The sequence below is a fragment of the Aulonocara sp. 'chitande type north' Nkhata Bay genome, linkage group LG18 (assembly GCF_057382095.1).
Source record: "Aulonocara sp. 'chitande type north' Nkhata Bay isolate Kocher_YH1m ecotype deep benthic linkage group LG18, A_spYH_male_GT1.1, whole genome shotgun sequence".
Taxonomy (NCBI): Eukaryota; Metazoa; Chordata; class Actinopteri; order Cichliformes; family Cichlidae; genus Aulonocara; species Aulonocara sp. 'chitande type north' Nkhata Bay.
In genome coordinates this window covers 13,180,150-13,205,426 of record NC_141361.1, presented here as the reverse complement: position 1 = coordinate 13,205,426, position 25,277 = coordinate 13,180,150, and the positions used below count along the sequence as shown (strand labels likewise).

General features: G+C 40.9%; 1 protein-coding gene across 17 annotated transcripts in view; it reads right to left on the bottom strand.

The window, feature by feature from the left end:
- LOC147308127 (receptor-type tyrosine-protein phosphatase F) overlaps nucleotides 1–25,277 on the bottom strand; it is a 159,181-nt gene that overhangs the window by 61,538 nt on the left and 72,366 nt on the right. For 10 of the 17 annotated variants that reach the window (XM_086272191.1, XM_086272194.1, XM_086272192.1 and 7 more), the window contains exons 4-5: nucleotides 5,429–5,617; nucleotides 707–817 (exon numbers count right to left, since the gene is read on the bottom strand). In XM_086272191.1, the coding sequence (XP_086128317.1) occupies nucleotides 707–817; nucleotides 5,429–5,617 (300 nt within the window). Of the gene's footprint in view, nucleotides 1–706; nucleotides 818–2,996; nucleotides 3,015–5,428; nucleotides 5,618–25,277 lie in introns of all 17 variants that reach the window. The other 7 variants (XM_086272196.1, XM_086272208.1, XM_086272198.1 and 4 more) reach the window with 1 other exon arrangement.

The following is a 25,277-nucleotide window of genomic DNA, read 5'->3' as shown; positions in this document are numbered from 1 at the left end:
ACTGCCCTCGCCTTGCATTAGTCTGCTCACAGAGACACCGCAACAAAAACAAACCCTGAAACTCCAGACTCATCCATGCCTTTAAGAGCTCTGGGTTATGCGGGGGGAATAATGGAGCCTTTCGATACAGTCAAAATAAAAAAGAAAGGAGGCCTGGCATCAGTGCCAACAGAGGAAATGGCTTCAATGCAGCTGTTTTCACAGAGGCTGCACCTGGTGGAGTTTGCAGCCAAACAGGAGGTTGAGGTTAGTGCAGCTCATTGGTAAGGAAGGAATGGCATGGCGAGGATAATGCTGAGAGAATTGCTTAAAGGTGATACACAGGCAGAGAGAGTGGGCATAAATGTGGTAAATGAGAATTACACAACAGTTAAAGGTACTGGAAGCGTTTTTGCTCATCTTGGCTGATTGGAAGTCTCCTCCTGCTGAAGGTCAACTGAGCTAAGCTGGAAATTGCTCAATTCATTAATAAGAATTTAACAATCAATAATGAGATGTAATTTGTCCCATTTTGTCAGAGGCAACCAAGGTTGGATGAGAGGAAGGAAGCTGTCAATAAAACACACTCTGCACATTCCCACACAGCAGGGCTTAAATCATATCGTGGCTCGATGAGGCACTTTAAAGGCTTGCGTGGTTTCTTGAGATAACGGAATGATTTTAATGATTGATTAACTCCACGATTGAGAGAGACATTTGACTTTACCTCGCACGTAGAGATTGGCAGGAGCAGAGTAACGGGTCCCGGCACTGTTCATGGCGACACATTCATATTTCCCCTGGTCCGACTCCTCGCTGTTCTCAATTTGCAGGGCTCCTGCATAGAGGATTAGCAAATTTAGCTGTCTTGACAGTTGTGCAATAGGACACATTACTTGGCATGAAACCACAGCAGATATCTGTACAGTGACTTGCTAGAAACTCTGCAGACGACTAGTTTAAGCCAGTTCATGCTCAGACACGGACACAGATCAGTCAAGAAAATACTTACGGCAACACAAGTACAGAGCAGATCTGGCAAGTTTATGACAAAAGATGCTCTTTCTCTTCGTTGTGTTAAAAACAGGGCTCTGGGTCAATATTCATTTGAATAACATGTCAAAAGCATCACGGTCTAATTAGGTTTTCTGCTTTGGGAAATAACTGACAAACCAAAGAGATTACATGATAAAGGATTATTCTCAGCCAAGTTATGCCAAATGGACTCAACATGTACATGCACAGTCACGCTGCTGTTAGGACATTATATAAACAATGTAACTTTAATTTTAAGTTGAATGTAAATAATGACATATAATATAATAATAATAATGACATAAATAAGCATATTTCTCCAGAAAGAAGGCTTCTTTTCGTCACTCATTGTTGAGTACACATTAAGCAGTGACCTCATTACTGACCATGTCCCACTGAAAGGAGAAGCTTCAGCTGCCAGATGGCTTAGATTAGTATTCATAATCCTGAGTAGCTCTATTTATCAAAGAGAAGACTAACATCTTGTTCCTAACAAAGCATAAAATCCCAGGAGACCGGTCTTACTTAGGTCCTTCTGACACTCCGTGCCGGAGCTCTTATCTGAGAAGTTGAGAAAGAGCAACAGCACACTTACCTGACCCACCTGATTTCAAATACACTACAAACAAAGCTAATTCTCTCACAGGTATACAGTGAGTGATAAAACGTATCACATCTCCAAGCAGCATGGCAGAAGGACGAACGGCGGCCAACCACCATGCAGTTTGAAAGTGACAAAGATACTCAGCATAAGATGACGTCAGGATACATTCTTCACATCATGCAGTATGAGATGAATGTAGCAAACAGGTTCACCACCAACCATGGAGGACTCGACTCCAGACAAGACCCCAAAAGCAAAAGAAAAAAACTGGAGTTGGACAGGGACATGTGACAATATCACCTTAGATCTCGTGACAACACATCCCTCCAAGGTGTTTACTCTGCTTGCTGAGCTCATCGCTGTCTGATTCAGCACTGACATGTACCTGCATACTAATGCAGATGTCACAAATCTGTCAATCTGCCTGTTCTACCATGGGGGAAAACAGTCTGAGTACTACAGAAATGTAGAAGGTTACTGCTATCACAGTTGTCAAACTGCAACACTAAACCCCATTCAATAACTTCCAAGCACTAGAACACTTGTGGATTTCCTACAAGGTCATGTCACTGTTTTATAGGGTACAAACTAAGGGGCAGCGTGGCTGTCATAACATAACACCAGCTCCTAAATAGTTAAACATCTAATTGAATATGGGTTTTATCAGGACAAACAGACACACAGAGACTCTAAAACGAATTCAGCTTGCCCCACAATATCCACTATTGCTGTTCTTAAAGGGAAAATCGTGCTTTCAGTTGGAAGATTTCCATAAAAAGGCGTTCAAACTTCCACCTTAATAATCTCAAGCAGGTATTTTGCGCCTATGCTAGTGTGTGTGTGTGTGTGTGTGTGTGTGTGTGTGGGGGGGGGGGGGGGGGGGGGTGCATAGGCTGTATGTAAATGCAGCCATTTCACTTCACATTGAGTCTGCACTGAAGCGACAGGTAAATCCTCTTGTGGTGATGGTGGCCTTTAGTTGAAAATGCGACTCCTCACCCTTTTTTTGCTGAAAAGCCATGAGAGAGGCAGAAGCCGAGAGACGTTTGTTTCTCTGAAATAATGTTTGTGTGCGTTTCCTCACGTGTTGTTCATTCTTTACAGTATGGGAAGGTCCTTCAAAAGGCTCATTTACAAGATAACACATTGGACTTCATTTCTATTCTCATGGCATCCGGGTTGGTGATCATTTGTTTGTCAAGGAGCAGACAACAGACAGAACATTTTGGGAAGAGATGAGGGCAGAAGTGGGTGGGCAACAACAGCACTGATGAAGTCGGTGATGTCGGTGGCGTAGGGGAGAAAACAGAGATCTGATGTGGGTGTGAGGGAATGGCGTGGATGTGATATTTTCCAACACACTTTCCATCATTCTTACCTCTAATTGGTGTACCACCTAGGTGGGAGTAATTTCGATGCAAACAAGGTTGAGAGATTAGTTAGTAATCCACTTACAACAGTGGCAGAAAAAAAACATGGCTTCTGACAGGCCACATATAAAAAGATAAAACAACCTGATAAAGAGTAGAAGCCACTTAAAAGTAATGTAATGCTTAATGCTGTGAGGCAAGGGTAAATTTTGGACTGGCCACTGAAAGAAAAAACTGCTGTTTGTCAGAAGGATCCCGTCTCTTAAGCAAATATTTTGAAATGCTCCTACAAAAGCTACAACCACATTTACCCTTGCTTTACAGCAGGATTATAAAATGATGAATTTGAAGGTGATATATTAATTAAGCTTTCAGATTTAAGATGGCTCCCACTCTGCAGACAGCAGTTAGTAAAAAATGGGCAAGAGCGATTAATGAAAGTCATAGACAGTAAACAGAATGGCAGATAGCAAGAAGTATCAAGACCAGAGGTATTAAACTGAAAGAAAGTTAGTATCTCTATAGAGTGAATGAATTGGATGGTGTGAAAGAGAAAGAATAAATGTGGCTGCGCGCTCAATAAAAAAAAAAAAAAAAAAAAATCGAGCTTGTGTGATGCAATAGAAGTGGGTCTTTCTTTTCTGTTAAAGTGTGAAAGCAAATTAATGCACTTTTTTCCCGCTATTGCAAAATTGGCCTCATTTCAGGTCACAGGCAGTAATGTAAATCCTGATAGAGCAGCAGATGTCAAGAACAGGCTAGCGAATAAAAAAAGGATTGTTAGTCCGAGGGCATTACACATCAGCACATTTTCAGGCACTTTCAATATACGCAAGGAAGAAAACTAATTAAAAAGTTTGCTCTTCCAAGTAGAATTTTTTTTAAAAAAAGGTTTGTGCACAATTTAAACGTTGCACTAAAATGTTATCAAACAATTAAGGAGTTTTGTTAGTATCTACTTTGTAGGCATTCGTATTTAATTTGGGTTATTTTGATGCAGCGCGGCCAAGAGCCAGCGTGGGTAAGTGAACATGCACGAGTGCCCCGGCTTCTGCTGTGCAGCTCTAATGCCAGTCTTTTTCTGGAGTAGCTCTCATATTTAATCCCTGGGTCTCAGACCTACAGCCAGGCCTCATGGCTCATAACCTGCTTTTAGACATGCGCTCCCTTTCTATTAATGCAGTGGTTTATGAACATATAGGCTTCTATATGAATGGATGTCCTGTCCTGGTGCAGTGTGTAAGTCTGAGCTGCATGCGGGAGATTACAGCCTGCACTTGAGGGGCAGGGACATCTCTCTCATGTTACTGTGCTAACTAAATCTCCAAAAGTGTAATTATACTTAAATAGGCTCTATGTTGACTAAGTAACAAGTCTTATGTACGTGTGGAAAATACTGGGGCTCTTTTGTTGTTCTTGTGAGGAGGGACATACTATATGTCTGGATGACAGACAGATACTTTTAGTCGAGAGGTGATTGCACAGGTCACCTGGTTGGACGCAACCTATCTCGGTCCGACTCAGACTGCAATCACTCTCAAACAGGCTGGAGAGGATTTGCAATTAATCACCATCTAATCTATAAATGCAGGCAGATTGCCAACATGCTGCAATCAGTCATAGTCAGTCTGCACTGATGAGTGCAACTCGTCTGTTCCATCAAATAATGAAACTTCAAATTGAGCTAAGTTTTACAGCAAAAAGCATGTCTTACTTTGTGATGTGTGTGCAATAGCTGCCACTAAGAGTGTTTATTTATTATTTATTAAAAAGGTAGAGAGATTGTGAGTTGATTGCACAGTGATTTTGGTCTAAAACTACTGTTTTTCCTGGTTTAATGTAGCCCTAATGAAGGCATCTAGTATGCAGATTGGTGCAAAACCTTTGCCATCTGGCCCAGGCCAGGGAATATGTCTTCAGTGATTAACAGAGCAACTACAGTGAGTGAAGAGCATTCACAAAGTCAAATCCTAGAAAATGCACCACTGGTTGGCCGTACTGTGACCCAGCTGCATGTTTAACAAATAATTAAGGAATGTTTAATGTGATGAAAATGATTTTTCTGTATTTTAAAAGGTTACAGGAGCATTCGTCGCTGTCGAGCATCCCAGATTAAGACGAGAACACCATTCCAACTCCTGAGGTACTTTCAAAGTGACTGCTGTGCTGTTGTGAGGAATAAAATTCTGTAAGAACTCAGCCAAGTAATCAAGGTGACAATGACAAGTTCAATAACACTTTCATGTCCTTTGTGATGAAAGTGAATACATGAAATCATATCAGAACAAAGGCTGTTTGGGTTTTTGTTTGTATTTTTCAGAATCTCCTCATGTCTAACATGATTTATGTGTGTTGGTATGCAGAGCTGCCATTGCAACATTATATGTATGCCATAAAGTTCAACTTTAAAGGTAATAAATCAGATCAAATAAAACCGTACCTGAGCGAAGTTGTTTGATGCGCCCGTTACTGCTGCTGATATCCACAGGAAGCATGTCCTTGAACCATGAGATCTCTGGGTCTGGGTTTCCACTGGCAGCACACAACATTGTGGCAGTTCTGGTCTTTTCGACCACCTTTAGCTGGGGGCCCATATCGATGGTGGGAAAGCCATGAGGAACCTGGTTCTCTGAAAATGAGCAAAAAGGCAAATTTTAATTTTAGACTCTAGACAGAGAAAAAAAGATGTTGAGAAAAATATTCGGAGAAAATATATTTTCAGCTGTTGCAAGAGGAGTTGAGTGCAACAAAGCTGTTGAGCTGGCAAGGCCAGAGAAGAGGTTGAAATAGAGCAAATAAATTTCAGGTGCTGCAGGCCTCAGAGTAATCAGACCACACGCACACAAAAAAAAACATTGTGCAAGAGCAGGCGATACTACTGGGTAACACTAGATCTGGTACTGATTTGGATTAGGTTGGAAATAAGAATGCTGTTTGCGATTGATTATCATGGCGACTTATTACCCAAAACAAGGAGTCTGAGGTTTAGACAGAAGGAAGATGGCTGCAATCTGCCTCTGGGTACCCATGCATAGATGAGCTGCCTTAGGCTTTGCAAACTAAACAAACCCATTTGAATAATCCAACTCATCATAATGGATGTAAGAGCATGACAACAAGTAAAATATAATCCCTAAACCAAAATTTGGGATCCACAAAAAAAAAAAAAAAAAAAAAAGGCTTTTTCCCCAGTGTATAGCGGCAGTCTTGACACATGGGATTCAAATGTCGCAAAGCATACAGTCCCTACCATCCTGCTCCGTTTATGCCTATTAGAGTAGCGAGGGGGTGGGGGATGGAGCCTATCTGCGCTACCATAGGGCGAGAGGCGGTGTACACCCTGGACAGGTCACCAATCAGATGCAGGGCTAACACATAGACAACTTTTCACACTCACATTCACACCTCTCTACTAGGGCTGGGCGATATGACCCAAAATTCATATCTCGATATTTTTTAGCTGGATGGCGATATAAGATATATATCTCGATATTTTTTTTTAAAGCCATAAAGTAAGAACAAAAAGAGAGTTCTTAGTCAAAGCTGTGTCCCAGATGTCACACAGGCACTTTTATTAACATAGAGCATAGATGTACATAAAATGTACTCAAAAATAAATTGAGCATTTATTAAATAATAATGCTACATAAATAAAAGAAAACTGTTGTTTTTGTGCATAACAAAAAGCTCACAATTGTGCAGTCAAAATGTAAACTAAAAGACGCTGAGCACAATAACAAAGACAGATTTCACAGCTGCTCTGTTCCCAACTTCTACTGCGTGACTGACAGCCTGGAGTTTGAAATCCACTTCGTAACCATGTCTCTTAACAGGTGCCATTTATGGTCCTTATTAGGGCTGCCACAAACGATTATTTTGATAGTCAACTAGTCACCGATTATTTTTGCGATTAGTCGACTAATCAGATCATCATCCATTGAACGTAAAAGTACAGCTTATTGCACCAGCAGCATCTGCTCTTATATAACTATCATTAGCTTACAGCTTTAAGTGGTTTAAGGTCTGTGCTAACTAAAAATAAAGACAAGATGATAGTTAATTGAATTCTAATTAAATGTGCAGATTGTTTCGGTGGAGTTTAATAAACTCAGCCGATTTACTCAGGAACAAATAAAATACTGAAAAAAGCCAAACAATAACATTTTTAAGTTATCTAAGTGACTTGTATATGTTTAACCTGAGTAGGGCGGTGGGTTTGAAAACGATCTGCCGGGAGTCCGGTGCTCTCATGGCCCCCGGCTAGCTATCGAGCTAGTGGGTAACAGACGCCTCCGAAAACGTCGGAGCGCTTTTGAAAATATGTGGTGTCTTGATAAACTGAGCAGATATTTGAGGTTTACACAGCTACATTCTCGCCTGAAAATATGTTAAACGTTTATTTTGTGACCCAGAAAGAATAATAAGAGTAATATTAAAACTAACTAGCTGCCGCCATTGTTGACAACTGCGCTGGGCCGCGCTATGAATTCTGGGACACAGTTTCTTCTTCTTCGGGGTTTAACGGCAGCTGGCATCCTTGTACATGCAGTGCTGCCATCTTCTGTTTCAGTCCGTTATTACACTCTTAAATCCTGCTACTTATTCCTGCTTTTGGGATCTTACAAAGCTTCAAATGACGCGTCGACTATTAAATCAGTCGTCGACGATTTTGATAGTCGACGTAATCGTGACTAGTCGACTAATCGTGGCAGCCCTAGTCCTTATACACACACAATACGGTAATATTACGCTGAAGCACAGTACGTATCACTCCGCGAGGCTCAGCCGTAATGCTCCGACAATCCATCAAGCGGTGCAGCTCCGTAGCTTACCAAAGTCGTACTAAAACATTTTGACAGATTGCTGAGCGCCGTGTACCACATAAAATCGGTTCGCGGCCATCAAGCACAACCAGAATTCATACATAAGGCGCGCTGTCAACTTTTGAGAGAATGAAAGGGTTTTAGGCTGTGCAGCGCCTCTGGGCTGCATGGCGTTAGCGTGGTTAGCTCGTTAGCGTGGTTAGCTAGCTAACACGTTGACGCCGTCCAGCCCCACACACGGGGCGATGCGCAGTAACTCGTTAACGCAGATTTGCCGTGTCCATCTTGTCGCTTCCTGCAGGTGAAGCGATGGGGGAGGAGGGGGAGTTGTATTCAGTGAAGGAGGGGGGAGGCCGAGTAACGCTGCGTAAAGACAAAAGTGGACGAAAGAGAGGCAAACTTGCGGCTCCACAAATATAATTATAACGTAACATAGACTATATCGATATAAAGGATATTGTCACAGCTTATATCTCGTATAAAAATATATCGATATGTTTTAAAAACTCGATATATCGCCCAGCTCTACTCTCTACCACTGCTAATTAAAACTTGCAGTATGCATATGTGGCATTCTAGTCATGTGAGTCAATAGCCATTTTTTCCCCTAGCAACCACTTGTTCGCCATCGCAGTCTTTAATAAAAAAATGTGTTCTAGCTCAGATGCTTTCAACCTCATAATAAATCCAAATTTAACCTCAGGACAGCAACAGTCAAGAAGAAACATGATAGCCCTTGAGAGATCTTATTATCAGCTTGCACTTGAACCGGTAATTTAGTTTATCTGTCTCCCCATATGTAAATGTGTCATGGGGCCATAGTGTTGAGTTGAAGTAAGTGCTAATGACTGTAACTTACCTTTGGTTCACCATGAAAAGATTTTAAACTGCAGGCTGTGTAACAATAAGCAAAAAGGCTGCTTTATGGGGGAAAAAAACATTAATACGAGAAGCTGGGAAATATATTGTCCGGACAGGAACCTCGGCTCATGTACTCATTCTCTCTGCAATTATCTGTGCACATGGTCATTCCAGCTCACCTCGGGTTAGAGGCAGGTGAACCCTCTGCACAAGGTCGTGCTGACTGAATATTTTACAACACCTGTGGATTTTTTTTTTGTTGTTGTTCTATTTTAAAGAATGACAGAAAATCTCAAGGCTGTCCATCATTCTAACAGATCAGAACACAGACAGTGGCTTGACTGTAACATTGAATAATTCACTTGTAACACTACACACAGTGCTGGCAGCGTTGGCGGCCTCTCTCTTTCATAAAATTACAATAAACACGCACTGCAGAAACCTCCATGAAGATTTCTTGGCAGCTCCTTCTGCATGAGGTTTACCTCCTTGTGCAGAAGAAGCTGTAAAGTCAATGAAGTCCCACATTCAGAGACTTCTGAAATTTCCCGAGTCATTTAAGTCAGTTTTACAGTCAGGAGGAGGGTTAATCCACTCATCTGTTTCTCGCGATGGTGATACTTTTTTGTGTATTAGTAATTGTGACTGAGTTATTCTTAACAACATGATGCCATTAAATATCTCTCATGATCACTAATCCAGGGTGACCCAGCCTTGGATAAGTGGAAGAAAATGGATAGATGGATAAAAATCACATTATTGTGGATTTGTCTATGACCCTGTAACTCAAAAGGACAGGAAATGAGAACGTTTTAATGGAAAAAAACAGAATGATCTGCTACAAAATCATTAGATCCAGGGTGTCTGGGGTAAACATTTAATCCTTAACCACTGGAATAGTCACATATATAAGACTGTGACAGTAAATATATACACGCATCAATAAAAAAGCCTGACTTCTTTCCAAACTTGTGATTAATGGATCATCAAAGAAAAACACATTTTATTTAGATCCTCTAAGGACTATGTATCACTGATCAAATGCAAGGATTTGTATGAGAAATGATGCCACAAACAAAATAAAAGCCATTTTTAATACATAGAACCCGTGAAACCCCATTAAGTAGGCTGCATAAGCCCCTACTTGCCTCGTCTGAGTCAAAAATCCATATGTAAACCTATATGACGAGCATTAACACGACCACAGGTTTTTTTAAATCTATTCCCGAGCAGAGCAGTTGTTTCTTCTTTCACCCTTGTTTTTGGCCTGTAGCCCAAATTGTCTCATATTCAGATGTAGCTGACAGATCTCTGCAAGGCCTCTTATCGTTGTGGCAAGGCTTACTTCCTGTCTAACGATTTAGAATCAGTTTTCAGACATCCCAACGGAAACCTCTACAAAAGAGGATACCTCTATGAAACACACAAATACAGCACAATGAAATACCGCTGCACCGTTTGTCACTGTATGAATAATGGTAAGAGTATTGTTGTGCCCCGTGTTCCTTTGTGGTTTGTTCTCACTAACCTTCAAAGAGAAAGAAAAGGAGCCAAAGACAGGAAGTGAATAAGGCCGAAAAATGCCTGGTAGAAAAAAACCCTACATAATGTTGAAGCGGCAGTAATTTTTGATACAAGTAAGGAATCCATTCAGTAGAGTTAAAAGTTGATAACTAACCCCAACCCCCATTACTCAGAGAAAACCACTAATTAAGTTAAATGTGCAGGACTCTGAACTCCTGTCTGACCTTAGAATACGTTCATAATGGATCATCTGAGAGGAAATCCCTTTGTGCCTGCTCCCCTGGGTGCACTCACTAGCCAGTAGGTGTGGGTTGTGGTGGTTGTGTTCAGGACAGCAGGTTGTACTTAAGGACTACATTAGAGGCAATGCTTGGGCAGTGATGGAGCAACACTTTTCCACAATGAATTTTCTCAAAAGTCTGGACCCTCGTAAAAACATTTCATAGATTTAATGGAATTGAATAACACCGTCGGTTGGTTGCTAACGATTAATCATTACACACAATTACACAAGGTGGAATACGCCCAAAAAATAAAATAAACAGAAAAAAAAAATCAATATGCGGCCTGTCCATCATCCACCACTGATTTCCAGTGTTCATGAATCATGCAGTGCCAGCTGTTTGTGCATGTAGCACATGCTCAGACCCCCTGGTGTCACTCAGCCTCAGCCAGAAAATTGTGGCTTCTCTCTACACATTGAAAACCAACTGATTCCCTGAGACATGACACTGCAGTTACAATCAAAGATTCTTAGAAAATTATATTAAATTTGATGCATTTCTTTGACATATTTCTTAAAAAACATTCATGCCTTACTTGGAAGAAATTTATCTCTGTTATTATACACACATAACTACAGAACTATGCCTTTCACATGAGAAACTGGCATAATAAATGACAGTGCCCACCCACCCAACTCTGTGGAATTGCTGCCTATAGAATATTTATGATTAACACTATTGGCAAACGTTACTGGACTGTGAAAAATAAACACCATTGGCAAAACTGGTCGAAAGATCCCAAAGGAGTTCTTACATGATTCAGCGACTCTGTCGTTTCAGGAAGCACAAACGGGGAATAATTTTAAAAGCTTCTGCAAAGCCTAAAGATTAATGTGTCTTTGATTTATGCTTAATGTTTGCATTGCAAGGGAAAGTGCACTGATGTGGAAATTTCTACATGGTAAACTATTAAATGCTACACTGTTCAGACTGCACATATAGAATATGCTTTAAATATGAAGCACCGCTCCGCTTTTGTGTTGCTTCCGTAATGTGTCCTAAATGGGAGCGGGAAATATCCCAGGTTAGTTAGAAGACAGTAACACGGCTCTTCTTAATGACCAACCAAAGCAGGTTTTGCTTGCTACATAAATTGTGCTCATAGGAGCACGAAGGACAACTGAATGGTTTTAAAAGCAACATCAATAAAAGTGATTCTAAGCCACATGTGCAACGTTTTTCCTAAGAAAGGAGGCGAAACATCTGATGTCTTTTGATAAATTTAAACTGCATGTCCCATATGTTATTGGACTATTGGACAAAAACTGATGACTGTCTTTCCTTTTAACTTCTGCAGGAGCACAAGCTTAAGATCACAGAGAATTGATTATTTAAAAAAAGAAAAAAGAAAATCACTATCATTTATGCATAGTACATCTGCGTAAGAATAAATATCAAAAGACTTTAAAGCACAGTTAAGCTGATTAAAGTTGTTCATTGTAAAATCCCCATAACTTTAGAAAATGTAAAAGCTAATAACAGCTAGTTATTTCAACTTACTTTAAACATAAAGCTCACTGTGAAAAGGTGAAATTTCTCCAGCGGCTCTAAAAGCATTCAGCCTACATTTTACATAAAAAGCTGGCTATGTCCTTGCCTTTTGGCAAAAAGGAATAATTGAAACTCCTTTCTATGCGCTCATCAAAGATCATATCGAGCTATTGGATAAGATTTGAGCCCTGTCTGTCTATTTCTATTATTGCAACTCCTGCAGCTGGCCTTGTCTGCCAACTTGTCATCCCGAGAAGACAAAGACATGCCTTTGTTCAGTCCTCTTTAATTTGGAGGAAAAAGAAAAGATGGGGAAATTTGGAGAGAAACCAATGAAACAGTGCAGTCGTTGCAGGTTGATGTTTATAAAGATAGAGGGAATTTTTAATAAAAAGCCTCTTTTATGCCGAAGTGTTATTCCTCAAGAAAAGCTCGATTCTCTTGTCTAGTCTATGCAAGAAAATATGAGCAAGGCAAAAATCCTGTGATAATGTCATACAGGCGTTCAGTACTGCAGCAAAAAAAATTTAAATAAAAAAAAGAATACTAAGATCATGAGCTCCACTTGTAAGGAGATTAATGTGTTCTACTTTTTTAATCTAACTACTGCATTGGTAATTTATTCAGTTTGCATGCAGACTTAACAATCTGCAATCACGCATGCTGGGTACAAACCTTTATTCTACCACTGATCTAATATTGTGCTGCATACTGAAGAGCTTTAAAACCGGTGGTATTTACTGGAACTTTTGTTTCACTTGCAAAGTGTTTCTGTGCCAGAGTTAACAACAAAAACCAGTAGAAACGCCCTGGATTTGCAATGAGTAAGGCCAGAGGCGGTGTCAGGCGGGCACAAGATGCAAATGTAGGTACGCGTGAACAGGTTCTTCCATGTTGTGATAATAAATAGGACCATTGTTCTCTCAACAGCAGTTTATCACGCACAGAGTCATACTGCAATGTGAGCAGCTTAGCGCATGAACATAGTCCGCAGTGGTTATCGCAGCGCAGAAAAAAACTGAATGGGCAGAAGGGGAACACTTAATGTGGTTTTGTGATCGTACTGCTCAATTAGAATAGCAGTGGGAGCTTTGATTATACACAAAAGGCAAGGAGAAACACTGGAAAAATAATTTAGTAAGAGAAGAGGCACTGCTACTATGTTAATTAGTCAAATTAAGAAAACTGTAATCATAAACCCTTGTGTCGAGGAGGAATGCCTCTGCGACAACCATAGGCAGGTGAAGTAAGATTTAGATGAGAGATGAGGAGAAAAAAAAACTCAAAAGGGACTGGGGAAAGGAGGAGAAGAGGAGGGAGCAGGGGAGGGTTGCATGCCAACCTCCTGCCAGCTCCAATTACCAGTGCGAGTGGAGCGTGGCAGCTAGGGCGATGGGTCTAATCAGAGCCCTGCTGAAAGAGACCCATCCCTGTCCTTTTGTCCCACTGGGAGGCTGCTGGAGCTCAATCCCGCACTAACGTCAGCCAGCGTTTTTCCCACAACCAAAACATACTAATCTCAATGGGGGAAAACACTCCAGACACCCCACTTCCTTTGTAAGAGGGGAGCCCTGACATAGTGGCACAAGATACAAGACTTGAATGCCTGCCTCATTTCCATCTCTGTACGCCCTGGTATCTTCCTCCGTACAGCGCTAAGGACACGATGGTGGAGCTGCTATTAATATTTTGAAGATTACATAAGAGAGAGGCCCGTTTGGAAAGAATATACAGTTATGAAAAACGTGATCGGGGATTACATCAGCGTGCAGTGTATGAATAGTTAATCAAGTTCGGCGTAATTGTTCGCCTTAAGAAAGTAAGGTTAAAAAGTGCGCCTTTCCAGAGGTGCTCGTTTCATAGATTCAATTCAATTCAATTCAATTCAATTTTATTTATATAGCGCCAAATCACAACAAAAGTCGCCTCAAGGCGCTTCATAGATACAGAGAAAAACCCAACAATCATATGACCCCCTATGAGCAAGCACTTTGGCGACAGTGGGAAGGAAAAACTCCCTTTTAACAGGAAGAAACCTCCGGCAGAACCAGGCTCAGGGAGGGGCGGCCATCTGCTGCGACCGGTTGGGGTGAGAGAAGGAAGACAGGATAAAGACATGCTGTGGAAGAGAGACAGAGGTTAATAACAGATATGATTCAATGCAGAGAGGTCTATTAATACATAGTGAGTGAGAAAGGTGACTGGAAAGGAAAAACTCAATGCATCATGGGAATCCCCCGGCAGCCTACATCTATTGCAGCATAACAAAGGGAGGATTCAGGGTCACCTGGTCCAGCCAGATCTGAGCCAGTCGTCTCAAAAAAGAAATCTAAGGCTTTATGATCTCCACATGTGCCTGTTTGCCAAGTGATGGATGACAACAATTAAAGGTGATGTCTGCTTTGATAGTGTGAACCAAAAGACCACAGTGGCAGCCACACAGCCACTTGCCTCATGAAATATTACTGCTCTAAAATCTACCCTTTCTGAGCATACATCACTGCTCTGCCTTTACAGAGAACACAAAGGCCATTTTAGCTTTTTCATTTTCAGTGTTGAAATTTGTAGCTTTTAACACTTAAGTGACGGCTAAATGTCTGACAAAGGAATCTATTTTAATATATTATTTGTTTGACATGAGCACTAGAACCATTATCATCTCAATGTTTCCACTTCTTTTCTTAATTGTTCACCTTTCTGGCAGCCCAACCTGTGGGTGAAACTAAATATAGTGAGGAGACCGTTGTCGATGTCTCAACTAGTCTTGAGTCAATTTGGCACCGAGAGGCAGATGAGCAGTCGGCGGAAACAAAGCACATGGCCTCCAGCTGTTTTCAGCCAAGAACATCAACAGACACGAGACAGACATTTGCATCTGCCTCAGACATGGAAGTGTGAGAGAGGTGTCAGCGCCAGCAGAAGGTACAAACAGAAAGCCAAACAAGCACAAGTTCAGCCAAAAGAGCTTTGCGGGTAGCAGGATGCAGATAACGTTTTTAAGTCCACCGTGAAAACATAAAACTGCAAACGTAATGGCGGTCACACACTCTGCTGGAAAGTAGTAATGGGCAGAAATCTGGCGATAGCAGCATTTTAAGTTTACAGTAAAACACACTCCCACAGCTGTTGCTTATTAACATCGCCTGCTGTTTAGTAGACTTTGACCTTGTATGTGATAGGAATGGGAGTGTGAAATATGGTGACAAACAGGCAGTGACTAATTTGTAGCTACTCTTGTTCTTTTGACTTGCAAACTGACACAATGTCAGGGTACAGGTTTTTCTCACATGTTGTGCCACGAAGGGCATGTGAGCAGACCTTTCCTGCTCTTCAGAGGAATACTAGCTGGCAGAGCTCCCACTATAGAGGTCTCCTCGGTAGGGATGGTACGGCACACCCCAACATCAAAGGAGGCCATTGATGTAATACTGTTGTAATGACATGAAAATGGTGAAAATCTCAATGGAACAGAATGGAAAAAAAACAAAACAAAGAAAACAGGATGCAAAGTACAACCAAACAATTTTTTTCTACAGATTGATGATGTGACTAATGTCGCTGTGGTTAATTACATGACAACTAGACTGACAGAGAAGTCAGTTTACTAGATTTGCTACTATAGTCGTACTCTGAGGGGTGGGAAATCCATACAAAGTGCACTGAAATATCCATTGAAATCCACATGTTGTCAAGCCAGTTGGCTCCAGTAAGCTCTCTCTTACACCAGGTGTTATGGCAGTTGCTATGGAGATAGCAGCGCATCAAACAAGCAGTCCCTTAGGACACGTGAGCTGCATGATAGACACACCTGCATTCAACGGACCATCACAAAAATACAGCCATAACAAAAACACCACATGCATGGTTGCTAATGCACGCTAATGCACTACATGCTAGTAGTAGTACATCACTGCGCAGTTATTCTCTTGTTTATCCAACTGCACTCGAAGTAAAGAGACTGTAATGCATGCCATAACCTTTGAAATAATACACTTTTTTGTCTGGCTGAGCAGAACATTTGGCCTTACGTCCTCGCCTACAGGCAGATAATCAATAACAGTCATCTAATTCCCCCCAAACTCCTTCCACTCCTTCCTTCCCTCCCTCTCTTCTTATCATCTCTCTCTCCACTTCCCTATTTATCTCTGCTTCTCCCTCTTTCTCCCATCTGATATCATACTTCCACTGTCGTCAGTATGATCTACGGCCCTGCCAGATGCCCCGTGCCTGTTATTTATGCTGCGGCGCACCAGTTAGTACATCACCCTGGCCTCTGACCCATTACTGCAACCCAAGGGTGGTCTTCTGATTTCAAATGGTTATGCTGACCGAGTCACCTTCTGGGACAAGCACTGCTGCACAGAATCACATCCTCCATTAACTGTGCTATACGAGTAGCACAGCTGTAGGCTTTCATTTTGATATTACAGCTCCTCTTGCCTTGTGGTCCTACTAACAGGAGTTTGATTGAAGACCCTTGAGATTATGGTATTACAGACTACACGGTTTGTGGTTTACTACTTATTTTAATGTAACTGCCTCTAAGATGGAAAAACCTGAGGGCTCGTGGTAAATGTCTGCAGTAATGCGATGCGGCTAATAAGACAGGCTATTCCTCCAGGTGTCACGGGAAAGAAAAACAAGGACAGGATCAAAAATCAGGAAGCGTGACGGTTAATGAAATCGCTGTACAAAAAGAAGCAGTGCAGCGGTTCGCAAATAAATGAATTAATTGATCCTCTCCGCTCCTCAAATTAATCATCGGCAGAGCTTTATTGTGGCATGTTTAGTGTAATTATCGCAGATAGGAATGGCTTTTATGAGTTCTGAGAAAGGCAGTGGAGTGGATGTAGTGGAATGTGGCAGGTTCTGTTAATTAAATCCTCACTGACTGGGCTTCTGTGACAGACTTTACTTATTCTCTCACTCAGAGATAATGAATAATACACAGTCTGTGAGTCAATGTCGACAGCTTCAACATTGATTATGTAGAGGTTTGCAGAAGTGCTCAAAAATGAGGTGCCACTATAGTTCACCTGGTTGAGCAGGCGACCCATATGCCGTAAGCCTCGGTTCGAGTCCGATACCATCTGTGCGTCATTCTCCTCCACCCTCTCCTTGCTTTCCTGTCAGTTCTCTACATCATCCCGTCTCATAAACGTTAAAAGGGCAAAAATGTATTTTTTAAAGCGCTTAAAAACATCACACTGCGGCACAACCCGTTAACCACAGCAGATGAAAAACTGCCGTAATTTTAATCGTCAACAGCAGAGAAGAACCAAGACAAACATGACCTTCCGCTGCAAACGCTTTGACAGCTGGTAACAGTTCTGCAGATGCCCAGTTTTCCTGAAGATAGCAGCGTTTTAAAGCCAATTCGATTCACACATTTTCATGGCTAGACCATTCCTTGTAGCTGGTTTAAACACCAGCCTCGACACCATCAGGAAATACCAAGTCAACAATAAGGTAAAAACATAAGTTTACCTCAGGAATCATTAAATAACATGTTAAGCTTATTACTTGCCGTGAACATGCCCTAACACTGAGTGCTACAGCAGGCACACCTATAACTGCGCACGCATGTTCAGTGATCCGTTTCTTGCAAAACAGGTTTAAAATATAGACAGAGATGTAATGGATGCAAAAACCAATGGAGCCTTTGACAGCAGCAAGCAGACCAATAAACTACAACCTTGAAAAACACAGCTTGGAAGCATAGAGGGAAATGGGACTATGCCAAAATGGGACTATTCCTCTTAAACATGGGGGAAACGTGGAGCTTAAAGCCAGCCTATAAGGCTGATAGTGAGTCAAGCCCTTCGCCTCTGCCTTGTGTGGCCCAGTGGATAAGCCAAGAGGGCTCGGTGTGTAAATGTGTGAGGAAAAGGGGTCAGGGTGAAAGGACTCCCATTAGCCAGCTCATTGAGTCTAGGTATTAGACCCCTTGACAAGCAGTCAGCCCATCCATCCATAGCCAGTCAGGGCCTGGGGAGATGTTGACTCATTGGCTTACAGAGCTACACGGTGGGCTTGGCTCTTGGTACACGCAGTGGTAGAGACTCAGGGTGGCGTTAGTAAGTAAAAGGAAAGAAAAACATCAGGTTAGTCTTTAAACATTTTTTTGTAACTTTTTTGTTGGACTGTATTGTTTCATTGTTATTTCGACAGAGAATACAGAAACACACATTAGCACAAAATGCAGTTCTTGCAAAAGAAATAAAAAAGTTACATCATATTTTCTTTAAACTATGTTTCTTTAAAATTATTTTTAAGGTACACTGTACTAAATAAATAAGAAAGCAAAACATTTAGACCCACCGCTGAAAATTGATGTACTTCAACGCAACACTCCCAACAATTGTGGGCTAAAATAGACCATAAAAGTAAATCAATTTTCAAGGTTTTTATATTAGATTGTTACTTGCTTTCCATTCAAGAAGGATTTTCCTTTTTTTCCCCTGGTGTCTGTTTGTTGTCTAATCATTGGTTCGGCATGACTCACAGACAGACAAAGACCGAGACAAGCAGCTTTCACTGTCACCAACATCAAAGCGTTTGGATGACACCATTTATACTAAACCAATCAACAAAATATACAATTATGAAGTAGGAATTGTTATATGAAATATTTGTTTGAAATCGAAGAAATCAAAAGCAATTCTGCTCCAAGGTCGACACAATGTCAATAAACCACATGTAATCATTTGGGCCTATATCTAATTTACAATTTATAGGGCTACGCTTTCTCCCTGACAAGGAGAGGATATTAAATACAGCAGAGATCATGATTAACTTTATAAGAAAACCAACACAGAATGCCAACAAGCCAGGCTGAGATTTTGAACTTTTGCCAAGCATAAAACACTTTTTTTACTAAAGCACAAAGATCAGCATAAAGCAATGAGTAAATTGATTTGATGCAAAATTACGTTATAGGTGGTTGCAGGGCTCAGAGCTCTTGGGTATAAGTACCTATTAACTTGAATTTGACCCTTCAAATATCAATTTGATACGGGGCACATTTGTGAGTGACAGTTTTCATCAACCTGTGTTTATATTCAGAGAGACTCCCTATATTTCTAGATAAATGTTAGTATCACATTTTTGATGTGTGACTTTTTCTCCCTACATTTTTTTTTTTTAAACTGGTTTAGCTTGAGATATGACACTACAATAAAAACTAAAAAATGCTTATACTTACATTCTAGTAATCCAGTAAAGGAAGCAGGCTGAATGTATGCATCGATGTGGGAAATTACCCAATTCACTAAGGCTGTGGTCCCACAAACAAATTTTTTAGTAAAGTCTGTAATTGAATGATAAAGGCCAGTTGCAGCTGTTTGTGGCAGATATTTAATAACAGATGACAATTCACAGATATCCCTGTCTGTTCTTGACAATACCCAGACGTAAACGGATGTTCATGTCTTGTCACATCTCCAATATCTTCTGAAATCCAGGGGAAAATGTCCAGATGAGAAGTGCAATCCGTCCTGACAATCATGAAAGGCCATAACTTCATGTTTAATACAGTGACAGATTACAGCTGTGGTCTCATGGCAGCAGCCAGATGCAACAAAGTTTCAATGTACAAGCTATGACACAAGAAAACAGAGCACTATGGAACCCAGTGTGGCAGCAGTGGAACAAATACTGGGAAATTAATGATGTTTTATGACTTTTGTTTCCAGTCTGGTGTATATACACATATACTATGAGATGGTCCTGTTTTTTTTTGCTTAAAGTCGGTCATTCCGACTTTAAGCCAAGAGAAACAGCGCTTTGATGCCTGCATTTGTTTAGCCGATTTCTTTTTCCTGCTTTCTTGAGCTTAGAAGTTGAGCAAATGTGTTCTTTGGGAGAAACTGCAAAGCTCACATGTACTGAAACACGCTTTGAAATGAGATAAATTCATCCATCATTAGCCTTTTCTTAACATCTTTCACAATGTCAAAGTTTTTTAGCTGCGCGCTTGAAGTTGTGAAGTAAATTAGAGAAATGTAAATTCGCTCTACAGTCATTAGGCCAGTCTGCAGCTGTGTTTTGGGGGTTTAATACAAATTGATATGCTTTCTATGCTGAAGAAAGTGGTGGGAAGCAGACAAACGCTGTAATGAAGCAGGTAACTTTTAAAGACCAGGTGAAATTCACTTAACTGCACAACCAAAACCCCCACACAAAAATGGTGCAAAAACAACAGCGTTTTGGTAGTAATAAATGCCTGACTTGTCTGGTTCTCCATGCTATCCTCTGCCACCTTTCTCTCTCTCTATCCCCTAGGGGCATAGACAAGATCAGTAATGATGGTGCAGACATACCAGACACTGCAGATACAGCTTGCCAAAAGCACAGAGCAATTGATGGACAAGTACAGATGATTAAAGGCTGCCTCAAAGCAAAAATGACTCCATCCAGATGTCTTGCATGTAACATAAAATATTGAGTCCAGCATCAAATAAATTTCATGGAATAGAGCGATTAATCAATGTCGATTTAATTGGTACATCCAATGTGTATATACAACAAGACTGAAGATAATGACTTTTTTGGGGCGGGATTTTTAGAAATCTGCAATGATTGATCACACAAACAGATGGTAATTCTTAAAGTTTTTCACTTGCACACCTATAAATTCGTGCCAGTTCATCATCTGTATACTTGCACACAGGACAGACAAAGCTGGCTAAGGAAAATGGGAATGTGGTAGTAGATGTGTCGGTTTTCTTAATTTTCTTCCTAAACAACAAGCAGCATAAACATGTTTTAACTCTAAAAATCGACTTGTCCTACTTATAATCTCCAAGTCCTTGGAAGCAAGGGTGCAAGGATGCAGATTGGGTGGCCAGGAGAGTGACTCTACCCCGCCATATTGTGCAAGTCCTTGGGAGAAGCATGCATAGACAGATGCAGTTTGTTTCTGTCAGACTGGATATGATCTATGATGCTGGGCCTCCAGCCAGCAGATGGTAGGAGAAATTAAATCTGTGACACAGACTGTCACAGTGGACCACAAGAATACATCGGACGTATGTGTGTGTGTTGAGTGTGTGTGCATGTATGCATGGGTAGGTGACAATGGGAGACACCTGTAGATCAGTGTGAGTGGGAGCATGTCCCTGGACGGTTTTGTGAGCATGCAGGTCTGTGCTACTGTCTTTTTTCGTCCTATGGTATGCAATATTAAATATGAACTGACTACTGATCCTGTTGAACAAGGCAGGTAGATAACACTTTAAATGGTAGGAGAAACCCACCAGTAATGAAAAAAAAGAGAATCGCAGAGAGTGGAGAAGTAATTTGGGAAATAGCAGTTACACAAAACTGCTTTATTTTGGTCATTGTGGGTGATCTGAATAGCGAAGGAAAGGAAAGTATTAAGTTGTTGGAGGAGCAGGGTTTGGTATTAAAATCATTCCGATATAGCTTCTGTATGTATTTATCTTGCCCGGGAAGAGGCGCAATGAGATTTCTATGCTGTTTATCCAGTCAGGTTTGTTGTCCGCACTTGCCTGGCTCCTGAGATATTTATTACTGGCATTGTGTCGCAGTCATTTTCTGCCTCTGCACAAGAGACTATAATGCATGGCAAGCAAATAAAGCTCTTTCTAACCAGTGAGTCCGTAATTTGTTTACTGCCACCAAATACAGAAGCACTAAATGCAGTCAACGCAGTAAACCTGGGACACTGTACTGAATTATACTTTCTAAACTCTGTGTGCAAAAAACAGATGAGTTTTCAACACCGCTGTATAATTATGGTCTCCTTTCTCCATTTTAAGCTTAGAGAGGCATAAAATTGACTCAAAGGGCAAAACTCTATTAATATTAAACAGAACTACATGACTCCAAAGTTTGATGTTTGGCATGTTTTCATCAAGGAAGGAACTACTTTTTTCTTTATCAACTACAGAAACTCCAAGTCCTTGCATATTACTCGCTTGACCTTTCCAAAAATTACATTTTTTCTCGATATTGCATGTTCAGAAATGAGTTACCAGGGAACTTCAAAAAACTTGTGGTTTGAAAGGGACCCTTTCTAATTCACACTCTGACAGTGGAAGATTCTGGTAATGACAGGGCTTTTGATATGGTACCATTTAATAAGGTTCCTCCTTTCCTTTAAGACCTGTCTGCTCTCTCCCAAAGGACAGGAAAATGTTCTCCAGCACAGCACAGAAAAAAAAAAAAGCAACAGGATCCATCTTCAGTTTCAGCTCATGCGGTCATGGGAAGAACTACAGATATCAGTTTGGCATTTTAGTTTGTTTTAGGGTTTTTATGCTGGAGAGGTTTTGCTTAAACTACCTAATGCCAGGGAAACTCATTGTTAGTGAGTCAAAGCAGAAAGGCATTATTCTCAACTTACTTTGGTTTGATACAGTTTTTGATTAATACAAATAACTACAAACAGTTTTCTTCATGCTTAAAAATGAATTACTGTGTTAATACAGAGAAACTGTCTGCACTTCTATATGCCATAAAAGGAAACAAAAGGCAGCATTAGGATCTATGGACTCTTATTTCACTGTGATAACTGATCTCTAATTAAATGTTACTGTAAAATCTCTGAGCTAAGAATCTTTAGACTGATAATGAGACCACTTCTGTAGGCCTTTCCCAGAACTTGGCAATTTTGCACTTCCCTGGTAGCTATTGGAAACCAATTAAAGTAAAGCACTTTTAAGGCTTTTGCTCAAGGCGATTTGATCAAAATTTGGTGTTGATTTTGGACAAATCTTGTCGACATGCAGTTGCGAAGACTCCATCAACTGGACCACAGAGACAAATTTGTTTTTAATAAATTTTGTCATGACGTGATTCTGACACCGCCTTAGTCCTTTCTTGATCTGAGTCGTTGCATTTTAAATTTCATCTAATGTTAGCGGTGATAAATATGGATTATTGCCTTGACATGGAGAAGTGGCATTTAAGACTGATGTTGTCAGCCGAGATGTCTTTTCCGGACGGCAGTAGTTTATTTCATACATCACAGAGACAAGCACCATTTACCTGGACATTTACTGAGGCAGTTCAATTCAAGGGAGGGGGGGAGGTGGCGCTCAAGGTCAGACCATTGGCATCGTTACCCATGTAATGAGTCATTGTTCTTCTTGGTCATCTACTACCTCACTACAACTTCAATTTGCCACCACACTGTCCACGGCAGTGACGCAGAGCAGGCAGCGAGACAGAAGTGGGTAGGCACAGAAAAACCATTATGAATGCAAACAGATGAAGGAAATATAAATAAATAAGAGTTTGAGAGAAAAGAGGAATGAAAGGCTGACACAGTATTTCTCAATCACAGCTCTGCTAGCAATGTCTGCATCATCATTTAGCCACATAGGTCGGAGCTGCAGACAGGCAACCAATTCTCTCTCTCCCCCACACACACGTGTACCCATAAAAATGACATTTTAGATGTAAGGCAATTGTTCAAAACACTGCAGTTAAAAAAAGAAGACTTGTAGTAAAAGATCCTCACAAGCTGACTTATGAAAGTCTGGCAGTTTTGTACTTATTATTACGCACCCGTGTGTGTGTTTGTCTCTTGCACACACAAAATGAAGAATGACTAAGCTGACTTTGGGCCCGTATGTAAGTCTCAGTGGTGTGACCCCTCGAGCAGGGGCGTGAGAACTGCGACGAACAAAGAGCTGGGCTGTTACAGCGTGACAGAATTACAGAGCGACTCGAGACTCATGACTGCAAAAGTGCTAAAGCCCGACTTGGCTAGCGTGAAAACGTGCCTTTGCAACTCCCCGCAGGTGAGTATCCGATTACATAACATCTGTACGTAGGTCTCCAACAACAAGTCAGACATAAAGTGAAATAACTCTCATGAAGTCTTGATTTTTTTTATACAAAGTTGAGTAACTCAACCACAGAGTCACAATAAGTGACTGCCAGTGAGGTCAAGCCTAAATAAAGTGTAAGGCAATGACTTATCAGGCCATTTTTTAAAGAGCCCGAGTCCTTCTGTTACCAGTGCTCCACGTCTTGACCAAGTTTCTTTGCATTTTGCTTGATAGTTTCTGTTAAATCTTGCCCACAAACAGCAAGACTAACAGAAGGTACTGCTCACCTACTTCCGCAGTCACATTGTTAAGTTTTTCTACTCAAAAAAAAAAAGAAGAAAATACAAGCAATAAAAAAATAAAAAAATCCTTCAAGGAACTTGTTGAAGTATCATGTGGTGCCACAGGACACTGTTACTACTGACACAAAATAAACACGAACCCCAAAAAACACCCTAAAAATCACAGCAAGTGATCCAGACAATAATGAACTGCTGAACCTAGGTGCACACAGCATGGTGTTCCTCTGCCAACACAGAAAGCAGGTGTAAAGCTGCTCTGGCATGACTGTCATAATCCATATTTTGCACGACTGGCATAACAAAATAAAGAGCCAGTATATGAAATAATCGTAATTAATGCTCGACCTTCCTTTGCTCTGCTAAAACCTATAATCCAGATCGACTTATAGCTATAATGACTTCACCGTTCTCGCTGCGTCTCTGAATGGGGGTGCTCACAGCACTACGGCAGCTTCGTGGGGATGCAAAGTCACATGCACTTGAATTCATGTGGAGAGTATGAGCTTCCTCGTAGTGGAAAAAAGCAAAAACAGGACTGTTTTGCTTATGAAGACATTCTTTCGACCGTGGTTTCTTTTTCCAGTGAGGACAGACAAACCCGACATGTTTGCAACAGCACATTTACCGAGTAGCTCTGCTGGTTTTGTGCCTTGCTCAACGACACCACAAAGATTTCTGGCTACAGACGCCTTCACTGTTTCTTTCCCCAGACTTTATGATTTGTTCTCGATGTGAAAAGGCTATGTATATTCTGATGTGACACCCACGTTTCAAACCTTCAGGCTACTCCTGGCCCATTAAAAGCGAGGGTCATTAGTCTCCATCTGTTTGGTGCTGCCCCAGTGTTTTCTTGTGCTGCTGATATGAACTTGATATATCACTAGGCTACAAACAATAGTCTAAAAATAGAGTGGAGCTGACGTCATTGCTCTGTAAGGGAATGCGTGTTTGTTCTGAGTGTGTGTTTGACAGTGAATATCTGTGCATGTGTGTTTGTATGAACAGTCAGCTCATCGTAAGGCTTCAGGCGGAGTCGAGTTCTTTATTTAAACACGATGCGTGGTTCTGGTCTTTGACAGGTTTTGTGAGAAAGCGTAGAGAACAACTTTTACGAGATGGCTTGTTCACAAATCAATCATGCTAAACATCAGTGGTGACTAGATGGCATCCAATAAATTGTTTAACTAATAAATACAATAATTC